Source organism: Otolemur garnettii, unplaced genomic scaffold, assembly GCF_000181295.1.
Source record: "Otolemur garnettii isolate 467f Iridium unplaced genomic scaffold, OtoGar3 scaffold00193, whole genome shotgun sequence".
NCBI classification, from domain to species: domain Eukaryota; kingdom Metazoa; phylum Chordata; class Mammalia; order Primates; family Galagidae; genus Otolemur; species Otolemur garnettii.
This window is the reverse complement of record NW_003852588.1, coordinates 482,555-500,815: the sequence shown is the minus strand read 5'-3', so window position 1 is coordinate 500,815 and position 18,261 is coordinate 482,555. Positions and strand designations below refer to the sequence as shown.

Sequence of the window (18,261 nt, the reverse complement as noted above, 5' to 3'; positions counted from 1 at the left end):
TACACTGTAATTTGTATTGTCCAATATAGTATTTAGCCTTGTGTACTATTTAAATCGAAAACAATTAGAATTGAATGAAATTGAAAATTCAGTTCCCCAGTTATACCAGCCACATTCCACGTACAGCAGGCTCATGTGACTGGTGGCTATTTCACAGGACAGCACCGATGCAGAACACACCTATGACCAAAGAAAATTCTGTGGGGGCAGCACTGCGACAGATTTGCAGTCATACTAAAAGATATTAGCTCAGGTAAATAAAATGTAACAGCACTTTCACAATCAGTAAAGCTCCTATCTGGCTGCCTTGGACTATCCAAACCTTCCAAGCTTGTTCTCTTCTAAGTAAAAAGACACAATAAGCTAGCTGTTGTCTAGGCCTAACCCACGTTGCTTTTAAATTTACATATCTTTATAAATAGCATTAATTCTGTTGGGCTACGCAGTGGGCCTGTTGGTACCTCGGTGCAGCCATGCGTGGCTTAGAGCAGTTTAGTGCGGGCGATGAGTGCAGCGAGCCCTGGGAGAAGGGGCCCATCAATCTACCCTGAGCTGCAGCATTGTTATGGAACATTAATGAGGCTGGGCTGGATGTAAAAGCCATCCAAGGCATTATGGATTGGTAACATTCAGTTTCACGGGCACTGGGAATTTCTGAGCTATAATCCTAGCTCTTTTGCTAATGAGAGTTGTGATATGGGGACCATCATTTAACTTCTGAGTTTCAGTTTCCTGTCCTTAAAATGGGGCTGTTACTGACCTGCCTAACCCAGTGTCCAGAGGATTGATGAGTCAGTGTTTGCAGAGCGCTGAGCTCCTTGCACTGAGGCGTGCTGTGCACCATCGCTTCCATTTATCCTCCTGCAGCAGCTGGGGGGGCAGCAGGACTATTAAGTTTGCTTCATCTAAAATGCATTTTCCTTCCCAGCATTTTAACGTTACCTATGTTACCCGAACCCGAGGTCTGAATGTAAGAAAAGGCTAATGGCGGAGTGTGAGTGTTCAGATAGTTTTTTCTTTCTTTAGTACAAGCGTTAAATTGGCTCTCCCACCAGGATGAAGGCAGCAATTGCACTGTAAATTCTCACTGTGTGAGTCTGTGGTCAATCTTATCAGATGTGCAAAGAAAGTTCTGCAATGACACTGTTGACACTTACATGCGATGATATTCCCATATCTGTTCTTCATTCTGTTCTCATCTTTCTTAGCCGAGTCCCAGGGTGCAGACTGTCCTTCAAAGAAGCTCTAGAAGGAAGAGTAAATGACACCAAGAATCACAATTTTGTGCAGTAAACAGAGGGATCTTAACAATGGAGGATGTTCTTTAAAAAATGTAGAACAATTGGGTTGGTGCCCGTAGCCCAGTGGTGCAGGCACCAGCCATATACACTGAGGGTAGCAGGTTTGAACCCGGCCTGGGCCAGCTAAACAATGACAACTGCAACAGTGACAAAAAATAGCTGGGCATTGTGGCAGATGGCAGACGTCTGTAGTCCCAGCTACTAGGGAGGCTGAGGCAAAGGAATCACTTAAGCCCAAGAGTTTGAGGTTGTGTGAGCTGTGATGCCACAGCACTCTACGGAGGGCAACATAGTGAGACTCTGTCTCAAAAAGAAAAAAATTTTGTAGAACAGAATCAAGAAGGAAAGACTGTCCACTGGAATGTGACAAGGGATCATTAGGCTACTTTACGACTCAAATATTTCATTTAGCTTTGTCTAAACTCTGTTTTCCTTTAGTTCATATCTCATGAACACAGCAATGGAGGCTGAAGAGTGAACCCACAAGTTATCTGCACAATACAGTAAAAATGGTCACTTGGTTATTCCTATCCTGCCTAAATATTCAATACAGGAAAAACTAACATTCTCTCATTGTCTTAATTATATTACTTTTAAAAATATTCTCATAAGAGATGTAAAGATATCTTTGCTCTGATTGCTAACTGAAATTCAGAAGGTTATTTTTGGTTAAAACTGTGAAAGTAGGTAAGCTAAGACCTTATGACATGCTCAGACATGCCCAGGTGGCTTTCCAAGTAGTTTCCAATGCTAAACTACTGTAATACACTCTGCCAGAGTTTTCTCTTTATTTTTAATGGAGCTTAGGTGCCCATTTCTTTAAAGATTTGGCATTATTACATGGGGGGTCTTTAATCTTGAGGCTATTAGATTCTTTTCTGTTTGAGCTATCATGAAAATGTCCTTTATCAGTGGACAGGTAAAAGAAGATATCTGGGACTGTCATTGTACTTCACTTGATGTCACATTTCACCTTTGTGTAGTCAGCCACATGACGAGGCTGTGAGGAAAGGGCGGGAGCAAGCAGGGGCCAGTAGGGCTGATTTTGTGTCTTTGCCACAGTTGCTTTAACATTTCAGAGGAACTCACTGGGCAACAAGAGGAGAAGGGCAGGAGGAAGAGAAGGATGAACGCACCACTCTGGAATGTGTTAGGGCTGGAGTGTGTGGCACTGGGGATGCGCTCAGACACGCCCAGGTGGCCTTCCAAGTTTTCTCTTCAGGACAGCAATTGTCCTTACTCCCCATCTCCAGCCCATCCTGGCCACATCTACCACTTACAATATTTTGTAATTCGTCTGTGGCTTAACAAAATATATTTATTCCTTCTTTTTTAAAAAATGCATATATGTGTACATATTTATGGTTTACTTTTTGATTAATAAGTTTTTTTTTAAGTTTCAGATTGATATGAGGGCCACATATTTAGGTTACGTTGTTTTCATTTCTAAGGCACCGCTGAGGTTGTAGTTGAGCCCTGCATCCAGGGGCTGAGCTGTGCGCCCTCAGATCGTGCACCTTAGGCGAGGCCTTGACACGTGTCTGCCCTCCTTCCCCCACTAGAATATAATTATTGTTTTTTCTTTTGTGTGGGCATAGAGTTGTTTATATATTGGTTTCATATTAGTATTGAATACATTGAATATGTCCTTCTCCATTCTTGTGATACTTTACTAAGAAGAATGTGTTTCAGCTCCATCCAGGTAAACACAAAAGATGTAAAGTGTCCATCTTTCCTTATGGCTGAATAGTACTCCATTGGATACAGTGTGGTAATCCATGCACGGGCTATGGGCACTTGGGCTGCTTCCACGTCTTGGCCGTTTGTTCCTTCTGACATGTCCAGCTCTCTGTCCTGAGGTAAACTGCTCCTTAGCACTGCTGCAGGAGGACAGAATTACTCACTGCTGCCACAGGCTCTGTCTGCCTGCCTGCATGTCACCAGCACTTGGAGCATGAAGTGGACAGTGCACGGCCCCTGTTGTTTCTATGTCTGTCTGTCTCTGCCACCAGGCTGTGGACTCCCTGAGAGTGGGGACTGCTTAGTCATCATGTCTGTTTGCCTAGCGCCTGTGCCTCAGGGTAGAAAATCCAATCATCACGGATCTCTGGAAGAACGAATGACTGCAGTGTGTGGTTACCATCTGCTTTGGTTTTGACCTCAAAATAAAACTTTAGCTCTGCAGTTTCAGGGTCTGAGGCATTCTAAGACTTGGAAGAGCTGCTTGCCCACGGTTCTCAGTCTTCATTCTACCACAGTTTGTAAAGCCTGTGGTTGTTTTGTGTGACCTGCTAGGTATTGACACCACAATTGCCATATTGCCCAGATCTCTTCACTGACTGGCTGGAAAAGAGCCCAGTGCCTTTCCTGCCCGGGGGCTTGAAATCTTGCTCTCAGTACATCCCCTAACAAACAGCAGGAACAGACATCATTTTACAACATGTGAGGGTGAAACGGAGCAGGACAAACACAAGAGTTAAATTGCCCATCTTAAGCTAACGTCCCTTACTTGTGATCACAGTTGGCACTTTATCATCATAATAGTTTCTATGTTATATTCATCATTTGAAAAAACACAGGCTAGAGCAGGATCAGATAGACGATATAAACAGCAGACCTGTATTACGTTAGTGTAAGTACAGAATAGAGTCACATTATGCATTGCTAGTTAGAGAGTAAAATAATGGCTGGTGTAGGAGAAATACAAATAAATCATTTTCACATTATTAATAAATTAAGTCAATAAAAACACTAGCAGTAAAAGTTAATAGTTAATTCTATCAAGAGCAAGATTTTCATATCATCAGGAGATTTATTCAAACATGTAACTTCTATTCTGCTATGCACTGTGTTTAAAAATAGCTTCAGGGATTTTAAAGTCAGAGACTCTTTTTCTGAATAGTGTCTTTGTTACTCTATGAATGACAATCATTTTACAGTTGAGTAATAACTATTATTTGACTTCCAACAATTTAATTGTACTTTGAGTTTGTCATGATTTAATTACCAATTTTACTTCCTTTTGCCTTTTCCACCCATTTAGAAAGTTCTTATTTTTTGTAGAAAGAGGGAATAAGATAACTTACTTTGACAGCGACCTTGAAGTCTTCCAGTAAATCTACAGCTTCAAGTCAGAGAGAAAATGCTCGTGGGTTGCTGGACCCAGACGAGTCCTATCCCACTCTGGACAAGCAGAAGCTCTCCTGGGGACCTAAGCTCCCATCTTAGCGGTATCTCTTCAGCATTTGTGGTAACCAGAGGACTTCTAACAACCTTGCATTTAAGAAGTTATTTTAATTTTATGAGGGATACTATGCAAGTTTTGAGATACACAAAAATTAAGAGACATGAAATCATTTTGATTACTATATTTCTCAAAACAATTGCCACAACTTTCTATGTACTTTAGCGTTCTTATAAACCATTTTTGAATATATTCTTTCCACTCATTCTCTTTAACTGCTGTAGATGCACGTTCACAGGAGGAAACAACTTCTTCAAGGCTGGAGCACTTTCTTCCACCATGCAATTTTTACTGTAGGAAACAGAAAATAATCATATGGGGACAGGTCAGGACTGTAGTGTGGGCGAGTCCTAAGTTTAACCTCTGTGGACTCCAGGAACTGAACGGTGATGTTGGCTGTGTGGGTAGACGCGCTGCCACCTGGAAACTTTCGGTAGGCAGACTGTCGTGTACCACTGAGCAGTGATGGCCTTTTGTTTCTCCAGAGGAATAGTTGTGACATGACAAGATTTTGGAGAAAAAAGCTACCATCATTTTCTTTCTGACGCGTTGGGGGTGCTTCACTTTTGTTAGTAGATTTTCATCAGGAAAGGTCCTCCTTGTTGACTGGGATCAAACTGTCAGATGCAGGCGTCATCAGCAGTAGTGAGGTCAGAAGTGCGACTGGACAGCTCTGCTGGATTTGGCCAGTACTTCTCCACACCTTTCAACACCAACACACTGGAACTTTCCTGACTTGAAGATAATCATGCAGGATTTTGAACACTGCTGGCTATCCAATCTGTAGGGCCACTTTAGTGTCCTTAAATCAGTTGTTTCCACGAGCCATTTTTTCCACAAAGGCAATGTTCACCTCAGTCCCCGCAGCCATCAGGTCCCCACTCCTCTCCTTGTCTTTCAGTGAAGTTCGGCCTCTTCTAAATTCTTGAAACCACCAAAACTCATTGTGTGGGAAAAAGTAAGGTCCCTGAAAACCCACTACAAATGCTCAAGTCTTTGAGACTCACTTAACTCACTTTTAAAGTCATAGAAAATCATTGAGCCAAAGTGCTCTCCTTCCAGCTCTATAGTTGATGCCTACTGAATACCACATGGATGAAAACAAATGATGTCCTTCCAGCAACACCAAAGAAGTCAAGCAAGTTGAAACTTGCAGGGGTGAATCAGAAAGGACACTGTTGACTGTATTTCCTGGAAGTGAAGTAATAGACTACAACACAGTCTGTCTCACAACTTTTGTAGTGACTTTCATTTTTTAAAATTTATTTGATAACCAAGAAACAGACACAAATGAACAAGTGTAATCATAACCCCTCTTTCCATCTAAGCACAACGGTCCCTAGGATGATTTTATAAGGGTGGTACCCAAATGTTACCCATTTCTGAGCACTTACTGTGGTGCTGGACGTAATGGGTTGATAGTGGGTGTGAGCAAGTGTCTGCAGGTGACTGAGTCCAGCACTTCAACTGGTCTTCACTGGCACAGAGCCAGGTGAGGAGCAAGGACCTTCCTTCCCCACTTTACAGCTGAGGGACACGAGATGGAGATGACACCTCAACATCCTAACACCACCTGGGCCAGACTGCAACGCTTTCTGACTCCTAGTCCACAGCACTTTCTCATCCACCCCGAACCCCATCGTCACGTTGAAGAGAAAACAGTATCAAATCAGCTTGAATATACACGACCCCAAATTGCTTTCCATAATCAGATCGTATGTTCTTGTGCCTAAATCAAAGTTTACAACAAGAGAAGATAAAGAACGTCAAGTAAACTTTATTGAATTACTTTTATGAAACAGGACTTTTCTTTCTGATAATGTGTTCTCTGCATGGAAAAAGCAATTGGAGGAACAGCTGGAGTTCTTACAATGAGCCTCCCAGCTTCCTACCCAGGAATTATGTGAATACTGAATGACAAATGCATTTTTTTTTCAGACAAAGAAAAATAAAACAGGAGATGCTCTGAGAAAAACCACACAGAGAAGCTTCCACAGATGAATGCCACAGTCCTCTGAGTCCCTATGCATATGGTGACCATGTCTTTCGTTTTCTGGAAGTTCTGCTTCCAATTATATAGCTCACCTTCCCATGAATATATTTGCATTATTAAGACTTAACCTTGAGGTGGAAAATAAGTAATATACTTCTGAAAGCCCAGGGAAAGAAGGGACGGGCTTTCTAGGTTGGTTGCCAAGGCTTTTATTTCCTTTTGTTACGAAGATTAACATTTTTCTTTTAAGATGGATCTAGTTTAAAATGTTACGTTTTTTTGATAGCATACCCTTTCAAAATATTTCAGAAAATATTTACCTTAGAATTTAGACTCCCTCTTATGCCTAAAGTAGAACAAATATCAACTGTTTAAATTTCTGTTAGAAAACACAGCAAAAACTTTATTGATGGCTCTAGAACAGTGTTTTTCAACCTTTCTTTTTTATCTCACAGCACACTTGAACCCAGTTAAACTTCCGCAGCACACTTAAATTACACTGATCAAAAAGAATGAAAAGAAGAATATACTCACTGTGCTTTGAACTTCTTTCAAAAATAATTTATTAGTAATCTTTAAAAATTTTCATGGCACATCTAAGATCCTCTCACAGCACAGCAGCTGAAAAGCGCTGCTCTAGAGCCACTGGGCACATGAGGAGCTGTGGGATGACTCACGGGTCTCGCACTTTGTGCATGCCTGGTGCTTCTTCTGGCTGGAGTTCACACAGCGAGCACAGCAGCTGGGGCAGGAACACAGCTTGTCATCAGCGCTGTGAGACACTGCTCGTGTCTGGCACAGACGTGCAAGTCCAGCAGTAGCAGGCCTGCTTCCTTCATTCTTTCTTCCTTGGAAAGACTGAGGCTTCCCTGGCTACCCTGTGAATCCACCCCTCCCCTTTTGATTTTCACACCACAGTTTGGACAGATAGTCACCAAGAAACGAACCAGCAAAATATGCCTAAGGAAAATCCAGCACGTTGGGTTATCTATAAGTTGGCTGTGCAATTACTCCATCATGTCCCTTTTCACATACCTTTTGGCTTTTTGCTTTTAAGTATCTTTTAATAAATGAAGCAAAGTCAGTGAACATTTTATAAGGTTTTCTCCTGTGCATTTTTTTTAAGGCAAGAACAAAAGGTTCTTTAGCTATCATTTTTTAAATCTGTAAGAGGTCAAAAGTTAGACATGTTCCTTTAAAATTACATAAATTGAATTACTAAATGCTTTGGGAAGAATTCCACTTTGAACCAATATTCTTGGGAAGTAAGCAATCCCACATAATTTATGTTGTATCTAGAGAACAACTGTTCTTATCAAATTTGTTGAAAGTAAAGCCAACCAGGTGTTGAACCCTCCTGGGGTTGAGACAGAAAGAATTTTGCTCCTCGAGGAATAGGGATTTTCTGAGCACATGCCAACAATTGGCTTCTGGGGTCTCAGGGGAAACTGCTTCCCCCCTCCTTGCATCTTTCTGTGCCCAACACAGCCCCTTCCTCAAGTTTAAGCTCAACCTTCAACTCCTCTGTCTCCTGCTCACCTCAGTTTTATTCTTGATAAATTTATAAGCAGGCTTGCTAAAATCAAATTCAACCAAAGCTCAGGCATAATTTTTAAAGAGGCCCAAAGAGAGAGAGAGCAGAGGGATGGTGGAGGGACCAAGGCTAAAATCATCATTCGGCATCTGAGGACTCCCCATCCCGGGAGCAGCAACTTAAGGACAAGCTTGGAAGGCAGGTGATGACGGCCCACACTCCCGGGACACTTTTTATAGAAGGAATTTTGAATACAACACACACATTTAGACACTATTTAGTGTTTAGGGCATATTTTTAATATGCAGATACAATTTAACACACCAACTATGGACTTTCTATTATGAAAAAAACCCACTTTATGTATTTTTGGGATTTAAGTTAATGGTCTCACTGTACCTTCTGTTAGAATTTTCATAAATATAGTTATGCTTTTATTCTACTTAAAATGTAATTAAAGTGTTTCCTGTGACTGCCTGAGCTTATATATATTGAGAAAAGGCAGCAGACCTGGGAACTACTCGGAAAGAGTAATAAGTCTCTGAAACAATAAAAATGAAACCAGGCAAGCTCCAGTGAATACCAATGACTTCCTCACTTGCAGAGGCTGCTTTCTCTCTCCGTGGGCACAGAGCAGAAGGAAATTGAACGCACTGCACACTGTCATCTTTTCCTGAATAGGAAACATGTTTTTGTGATTCAATAACCTTCTCCCCCACTCCTCATACCATCATTTTCCACAGGATATAATTATCCATCTCAGTTGCCCACCTTAAGAGAACATTACTCCAAAATGATGCAGTTGGTTAAAAATGCCAAAGTCCCCATATATTAAAAAAGGAGAAAAAAACTATTCAACAGAAAAGCTGCCAGAGCGAAAGGGACTCAGGTCAAGGCTCTACATAATGTACGGTGTGTCTTCAGGCAGTGCAGGGTCAAGTTTTTTAGAAGCTTTTGAAGTCGAATTTTTCCCTTCCTTTCTCATATGAATAAAACTGTGCACGTAAAATGACTAAAATCATCTCCCTGAAAGCAGCGGGCTCACTGGGGCGCAAAGTCTCTGAACTTTCTTTGTTTTCTGCTCACACTTCTCTTCTGGTTCTCTGAAGCGCTGCATTTTATCAGGTCCGTAGAAACTATTTATTGTAGAGCACTAAAGCAATGGGAGACACGTCACGTTATCTGACAGGCCACAAAGTAGAATGCCCCAGATGTTCAGGCCCAGTGACAGCCAGGGTCACTGGTCACTGTCATTCCCCAGAGTCCTGGACACCGCCAAAGAGAGTCCTCTTCCAGGGCAAGAGAGGCGGAGTTAGGTGAAAACAAGAATCTAGACACACGAACTGCACTACTTCTAAACAAACTGAAACCTAAATGTGAGCGATCACCGATCCTTTTAAAGGAGTTGCTAATCTCTGAACTCCTCAAATGGCCACTTTTATTGCAACTAATCCAATTCAAAATTTTGCAGGATTCAGGAGGGTGATGATCTTGGCAATGGCTGCCTTCTTTACCTATCATCTCTTTTTTAACAATGACTTGAGGTTTACAGCTTAAAAAAGGGGAAGTGGAGAAAAAAGTATGTATATATGATGTTTTAGTTCCTAGAAACAGTCTCCCTATGTTGGCTGAGCTATGGACATGTTTTTTGTTCTACTGAGCATCACTCCGAATGAGGGATTTTATATAAGCGACTTTTCACAATAACATCATCTACTTCTGTTGATTAAACGATGCTTGGGGGTTCTGAAGCTCTGTCAGATAAACATTTTAATCCTGTTGCATAGATAAGTAAATTCTGCATCAAAGACATAGAATGGTTCCCCTCAAATCACACAGCTGGTAAGCAGAAGAGCTGGGCCCAGAGCCAAGGCCATTCCACTCTGAAGTAAGTGCTCATCCCACCTGGCCACAAAGCTGGCCGCCAACTTGTGGCTCTGTGCCCACTGCAGTGCCCTGTGCATGCAGCATTCTGAAGTGATCACGGCCATGGGTCCTGAGGCACCAGGCATCTCTGGTTTCCATGACTTATGGAAAGAGCCAATTCAGGGACACAGTCCTTTCACCATCTGCACAGTGATTCTTCCAGGCAGTGCAAGAGGATATGTATCCTGGAGGGACCCTCAGTCGATTTTTTTTCTTTCTCTCTAAAGTCATCCAATTTCCAAAGCCTAGTGTCTTCCCATCTTCAGAAGTAGGTAGTCAGCTCCAGCTAATGACCTGGTACCTCCTTTCAGGGCAGTGAAGCAGGAACAAGTAGAGAACCACCAAGAAAGTGACAAGAGGGAAAAAAATACCCTTTAAGTGAGTTGACGCAGGAAAACAGTAACTGTGGAGCCTTTGTGGCTGCTGAACATTCCACGGACAAGGCCAGCATTCTACAGGATTAGAGAAACTGGTGCAGAGTAAGGCAGCTTTAAAAGGGGATGATTCCATGTAATTGGGGTGAGCGTCAGGGAGGCATTAGTTGTAAGAGGCAGACAACAGCTGGTAGGGTGTAGTCACCCCTTTCCTGGCCTGCATTCTTCCTTCCTTTGTGCCCTGGAAGACCATGTCCTCAGTAGTGCCAAGGGCTCCCTCTTGTCTAGGTGTCTGCTGGGGGCTCCTGCCTCTGTCTTCCCATACATGTGATGAAGTTCTCAGCTTAAAGATTTGGGGAGTCCCTGGTTCCCTGGCCTTTGTCTGTGAAGGAAACTCTTAGGACTCATCACAAAGAGGATAGTTGTGAGTGTGAAGGCCAATGGCTGTTGTTTGCTGATCTTTCCTCCGGACAGGGTCTCTGCTACTTATTATGGAAGGAGAACAGGTATGGGGAGGGAAGCTGGAGCACGTGGGCTTGTGGGTGTTTAAACTCTTTATATAAACTTGGTCGAAGCTTAATTTTTTTGAGGTGGGCTTGAGTTGGCCATGGCCTATCTCTTGATTATGTTGTACATCAATGAGACAACCAATCTCTGAAGATTCTGGAACTTGTATCTGCCCCTGTCCTCACTGCATTACCCTGGCAATGCCAAGGAGGTCACAATGGAGTGTCAAAATAGTGATGCCAATGAGCAAGCTGTCCTGGGTCCCCCAAAAGGACTGCTGTGCTTTAAAGGCAGTTGAAGACTCTGGTTCAACTGCTTTGCAATTTCCGTAAGTCACACCAGGTTTAAGTCCTGCCTCCAAGATTGCCACCCACATTTCAGAGAGACGGCAGATTTCATTTTTCCTCGGATATTGTCAAAGTTTAGGGTGTTACCACTAGTCAAGAACTGTAATTCCCTCCTGCTGCCCCTGATTTGAGCCAGCGATTTGCCAATGATCCAGTGCAAAAGGCACCCAGATCTTCAGAGACAGCCAGGGTACCTCCTTAGGAAATGGCATTCTAAAAACACCAGCGAGCTAACGGTTATTTGCAGCCAGGAAAGCTGAGTCTCTACTTGTCTCTGACGTGCACTGTTACTGCAGCTTCCTCCCTGGTCTCTCTGTGTTGTCCAGTTTATCACACTGACTACCATATATGCTACATGCAACTCTTGCTAGTTTTGAGCTGTGGCCTCATGAAGCATATATAACGCGCCCATCTTTGTGTGGCCTAGTAGTTGCATGGGCCTCAAGGAAGAATTTTTTTTTCTTTTTCTTTTCTTTTTTCTTTAGAGACAGTTTCACTTTGTCATCCTCTGTAGAATGCTGTGGCTTCACAGCTCACAGCAACCTCCTGTTCTTGGGCTTAGGAGATTCTCTTGCCTTAGCCTCCCGAGTAGCTGGGACTACAGGGCCCCGCTGGAATGCCCGGCTATCTTTTTGCTGCAGTTTGGCCAGGCCTGGGTTTGAACCTGTGACCCTTGGTATTTGGGGCTGGCATCCTACTCACTGAGCCACATGCGCTGCCCAAATAATTTTTTTTTCTAACGTGCCGGTGAATGTGTTAAACACGTGTGCCAGAGTGAGCTGATATAAACACACCGTAGCACCTGTCACTCTCCTTTGAGGAACGTGAGTGGGTCTTCCTACCGACAACACAGCCACCTGAAGAACTGAGACTCAATACATGCGACGTGCCCGGGATGCAGCAAGTGCTCAACTGAGCTGCCCGTTACAATTTCTGTTCTAGTATTCCATCTTGAGACCCTGATGACAATACATCCTTGTTGACATTGCTGCCAGTTTTGTCTCCCCGGCAATTTTTTCCATTTACCTCCTCCATTGGCTCTATACTTTTCTCTTACTGATTCTATATAGTAGTTAGAAGGGGGATAGTTGTCTTATTCTTGCCCCGTTTTTTTAAAAAGCAAACATCATTTTCATGTTACTTCTTGGAGAGCTGGGAGTTTTTAAATGTGCTCACCTCAGAAATCAGAGCACATAAGTTCCATCAAATATGACTAAAAATCTAAGGATACTTTTTGAGATGACAGGCTTAGAAATGAGTAAGTGCAGCAGAAAAAGAGGAATTTTAATGTGAAATTTGTGACTTTCATTTTGACATCTACTAATTTATAAAACCTATCCACACATTTCCCAGGCTGTTCCTAAAATACCTAAGTCATAGTGATTAAAGATGAAAATTTAAAACAGAGAATTACTTTAGAAATTTAGAAAACAAAGTTAGAAACATCTTTTCAAACAGTTTAGTGAAAGAAAATTACATCTCAATTTACTCTGTCAGAAAGTTCAATGTCTACTTTCAAAAGCAAACATTTTTATAGAAAATTATAACCCTAAGTTACTTCTAGAGGCTGTTACAGCCTCTCATTTTATTGACTGCTTTTTTTGCCAAATGTCATATCTTATTGAAGACCATGGATGCCTTCACTTCAGTTACACAGGCTGCTTCCTGGGAGGGAAGTCCTGGCATTTGGCCTTAGTCTATGGGCACAAGGGGGAGATTCTAAACTAAGTCACAACAGTGAACTTGCACCAGGTACAGGGCAGAAATTCTGTGGACGTTTCCATGTGTTGTTGGTCACCCATCTGTGGTCAGAGGTAGTTATAGGCCCCCTTGGGAATGTGGCAGTAACAATTCACCTCTTAAAGCAGAGCATCTTTCTGTACACCTGGAGAGGAATGCCTTGGTCGTCTCCGGGGACTCTGTAGAAACTATTGTTCATCGTGTTAATGTGCTCTGGTGTTGGGGAGTTGCAGGAAGCAGAAGGGAAAGAAGAAACAAGAATCCTTGGGGGCAGGCACAGTCAAGGCACATGACAGTGGGGAGCAGTCCGAAGCAATTCACGGGGGCTTTCCACACTTTAGTCACCTGTGCGCCAGCGTCAGCATGTCCCTCACCCACTGCTAAGTCATTTAATATTTAAATGTAACTCTTGTGTATTTCAATACATTTCCAGTACTTGCAAATGAAAGTCTATTTCGGTACAAGAAATGGAAAGCTGATAACTCTTACCTCAGGTAAAGATAACAAAAAATGACACTGCAACCACAGTATTAGATTCCAGCTTAGCAGTACTACTTGGTTGTGTTCTGAGCCTGAGACCTCTTCTCTGTGTCACAGAGATGCAAAAGATCTTAGCCCCAAATCAGGGATCACTGATGAATCAAAAGGACTGAAAACAACTGAGAGGACTTCCCTGTCTCCCCGCGACTCAGCACTGCTTGTTCCCCACACTGAGACCACCAGTTGTTTGCATCTCACATGTGGGGAAAACCAAATTCACTACCCGTCTCTCTTGGCTCACAACACAAGGTGTTGAGGAGAGGAAAGAACAGGATGGCACTGAGAGATTTAGGTTTAAGTCCCAGGGCCAGCTGCGGTGGCTCATGCCTGTAATCCTAGCACTTTGGGAGGCCGAGGCAGGTGGATAGCTTGAGCTCATGGGTTCTAGACCAGTCAGAGCAAGAGCCAGACCCCTGTCTCTACTAAAAATAGAAAAAACCCTGAGACAACAGGATCGCTTGAGCCCAAGAGTTAGAGGTTGCTGAGAACTATGACGCCATGGCACTCTACCCCAGGTGACAGCTTGAGACCCTGACTCAAAAAAAAAAAAAAATTAAATTAAAAAAAAAAATCCCAGCTCTAACTGACTCTCACTCTATGACCAAGGGTTAGATTATTGAATTTGTTTTTGATTTTTATAATAGGATTACTATAACTAAATTATTTAACAAGATTGCTTTCCATATTAAAACCAATGAATATCAGTGAAAAAATCACTTACAGCTTGGACTCCTGAATTTGTATGTTATTAGTATAATGTGTGTCACTCGTAGAACATCTATGGAATTGCACAGGGCATCACAGTCACAAATATCTACATCTTCCCTAGACTGTCAGCTCCACAAGAGGAAGACCCACGTCTTCTCCTCTGCAAGTTCTTAGCACCTAGCATCTACCTAGAACATACAAGGAGCTCTATAAGTATCCATCAATAAATAAAGGACAATCGTGAATCAGGAGATTCATACATCATAAATGTATTTAAATTTACTATTTTTGAGGCCTGGTTCTTGAAAAATGTTTTTATAAATTATATACTCATATCTAGTTTTAAACAAATCACAATTATGTTTGAGAAGTAACACTGAAAAGGCACATTTTACATGGTAGGCACCGTACGCAGCGTTTAAAACATTGCTCTAGTGTCTGCAGCATGGCTCCCACACCCACCTTTAGGGTCATAGTCTGCTGAAAGGATAACAATTAGTTTAAGTGGACCAAGGTCAGACACTAAAAGGAAGAAGCCAAAACTTGTATTTAGAATCTGCTGATGCTTTAAAAAAAAATGAAGAGTTGGCCCCAATTCAAGGAACCAGATATTAGATTAAAACCTTGGGGCACATGGTTCAATTTTTTATTTAGAACTACAAGGTTTGGGATTGAACTAAAAATAAGATGCTTCATGCTATTAGATGTACTGCCTTAAAACATTTTAGAGACGGCAACAGAGTTGAAAGTAAATGAAAGTAAACTCGGGGTCAATTCTAAAATGCACACAGCACAGATCAACTGCCCTTGAGGACCTGCATTATCATCTCCATCCTAAAACAGCGCGAACTTTCACACAGTAGCTAGAGACTGTTGTTTCAGCAAAGAAAATTCCTGTAAGGGAATTTGAATTTTTGCCAAGGAGTATAACAAGGAAAAAACTGACTGAAGAGATTTCGATTACATAAGAATTCTCTTAGTGAAATCATGATTACTTAGCCGTAGAGTAGTATTAGAAAGAACAGATAACATAAATAATAACACAAGATACCAAGTACAGCCCACTCACTATGTTCCAAATATTGCGCTAAAGTGTTTTACCCCCAAGATCTCACGGAAGGCAGTTTTGTTGACTGGCGTGAATCCTTCACTCATTTTCTCCTTCCAGCTGTAACTTACACATGTGAAAAAGAGACCCCAGCGTCTTTTAAAATTAACCTTATTTTATCATCAGCAGTGAGTTAAGACATTGTAATGTTGGTAACCAGTAACTTCTAAATAAATTTTAAATTATGTCATAGAAAATCTTTTAAAAAACTTATTTTGAAATAATTATAGATTCATAAGAACTTGCAAGTTGCAAAAATAGTATGCAGGGGTTCCATATATTCATTCCTGTTTTCCCCACGATTACACTTTATGTAACTGTAAACTAGGAAACTGAGGGGACAGCTCCACACCACTTCATCTCGAGGGCAGATTTGTATAGCTACTGCCCTAATCAATACAGAAGTATCTCATCGTCACGCATAATTCAGCATTCTCTACTCCATACTTCATCCCTGTAATTTCGATGCCATTTCAAGAAGGTCCTATAAATGGAACCATGAAGTACTGGCTTTTTTCCCTGAGCACAATGCCCTTGAGATCCATCCAAACTGTTGTATGCAGCAGTAGCCTGCTCCTTGTAACGGCTGAGTAATACTCCATAGTATGGATGGTCCACAGCTTGCTTAACCACTCCCCTACAGAAGAACAATTTGACTGTCTCCAGTTTTGGGTTATTACAAATAAAGCTGTTAGGAATATTTATCTACAGAGTTTTGCGGGGATGTAAGTTTTCACTTCTCTGAGATAAATGCCCAGGACTTCTACTGCTGGTTCATATGTTAAATCTATGCTCAGTTTTTCCAAGAACTGCCAGAGTCTCTCCCACAGTGGCTGTACCAGTTTACAATCCCATCAGCAGTTTACGAGAGACCCAGTTTCTCTGCATCCTCATCAGCATTTGGTATTGTTCTGACTTTCTGTTTAGCTGTTTAGTATGTTTGTGATAAGACCTCATAATCTGCATTATTCTATTGGCTCATCATGTCGACCTTCATTTCACGTTCTTCTTCTCCATTCAAATATCCTCTTTGGTAAAGTGTCTTTCATGTCTTTGCCTATTTTCTTTTGCAGTTTTTGGCCAGGGCTGGGTTTGAACCCGCCACCTCTGGCATATGGGGCCAGTGCCCTACCCCTTGGAGCCACAGGTGCCACCAGTCTTTGCCCATTTTCTAATTTGATTATTTTTGCTAAGCTGTTAAGAATTTTTTGGAGTTTCTAGGTGTCAGTCCTTTGTCGGACGTGTGGCTGTGAATATTTCTTCCCAGTTGTTAGCTTATCTTTTCATCCTCTTTCAAGTGTCTTTCAGAGCAAGTTTTAAATTTTGATGAAGTCCAGTTTTTTGACTTTTTCTTTTAATGGATTATGCTTTTGAGTGTGATGGCTAAGAAGACTTCACTAAGACTGAGGTTCTGAAAAAATAACTTTTATTTGATTTAAAACACTGTAAAAATCTGTGGTGTCTCATGATTAAGTCAACAATCAACGGCAATCACAGCATCAGTGTCAGTGCTTAGTAAGTTAGGGGACACCTTTGCTACATTCACTATGGGCCCCCAGCAGGCAGACTCCCTGAGGCGGCTCTGAGTGTCCTCTTTCCCACTCTGCTTCTACTTCTGATCAAATGAAGTAGAAGGGTCACTGAAACCTTCCTGCATCCCTAGGATTGCTGAAAGAGCTGAGGCAAAGAGGCAGCTGACTCCCGGTTTATAAACAGTCAAGCTCCCCCCACAGCCCACAGGGGGGCCCGGCCACTTAGGAGGTGCTCAAGAGCCACACGCGACAACGGCCTTCCTCTTGTATGGCACAGCTGTCTATCACTGTAGGACGGCCCTGCTCAATGGATTTGGTGGTGAGTAAGGTAATCCGTGCAACAAGCATCCTACTGTAGAAGGAGGAGAGAGTAGGAGCCAAACAGTTCTAGAGAAAGATAGCGGAGTGGAGAAGACCCTTGGGGATCTTCCAGGATGTGCAGGAACCCAAGGCCGTATGGATGAATAAACAGGAAAGACCAAGAAAGAGCAAGAGAAGCTAAGAAGTCAAAAAGAGAACATGAAAGCAGGGATGTTACTGCAGGTCCCAGACAGAGGGCATGATGACAGCTGCCTTCTACGCCTGCTGTGTTCCTTCTTCAGTGGGATAATTTGCTCCGTGAGCAGGGAACCTTACTTCACTCGCCTTGCCAAGTTATCTATTATAACTCCACTCACATCGACCTCATCCATGTATTTTCTTCTCTAGTTTCCACTGCTCTCTTGTTCCCTCCAAAATTTGATTGTAGCTATTAATATGTGCCATGTAAGTTTTCTCACTTATCTGACTTATAAGATTTTATTTTTATTGGCATGATTAGATTATGTGTTGCCTGAAAAGAGGGCCCATGTCCTCTTTTTTAACTTCTTCAGTACAAGAGCAGGCAGCTGCAGGGTGCTTGCCGCAGGGATGACTGCAATGACTGCAGAGCCATTGTGCACAGCTGTTCTGCACTGACAGAGATGCTCTCCACCGCCAGGGTCCCGCACAATGGCCACTAGGCCACTTGTGGCTACTGAGCATTTGCAATGAGGCTGGGATAACTGAGGAACTTAATTTTAGCTTTTACGAAATTTAAACTAATTACATTTAGTAGACTCATGTGGCTAACAGGTACCATTTTGGACAGCTCAAGCTGTCAATTATAGGGGCCCACCAACAAGCTGATGCAGTGTCCAGCCCAACCTCTCAGGGAGGGCCCTTGAGTCAAGTCTGAAAGTTCAAGATACCTCAGCCTTCCTGAATAAGAAAAATGATTTTCTTAGGGCGGCATCTGTGGCTCAAAGGAGTAGGGTGCTGGCCCCATACACTGGAGGTGGCGGGTTCAAACCCAGCTCTGGCCAAAAACTGCAAAAAAAAAAAAAAAAGAAAAAGGAAAAAAGAAAAGAAAAAAGAAAAATGTGTCAT

At 42.3% G+C, this 18,261-nt stretch overlaps 1 protein-coding gene across 1 annotated transcript in view; it reads right to left on the bottom strand.

The window, feature by feature from the left end:
* Nucleotides 1-18,261, bottom strand: part of PTPRM (protein tyrosine phosphatase, receptor type M) — a 562,994-nt gene that overhangs the window by 120,594 nt on the left and 424,139 nt on the right. Inside the window, exon 17 of the mRNA XM_012812183.2 lies at nucleotides 1,158-1,245. Coding sequence (XP_012667637.2) covers nucleotides 1,158-1,245 — 88 coding nt within the window. The remainder of the gene's footprint in view (nucleotides 1-1,157; nucleotides 1,246-18,261) is intronic.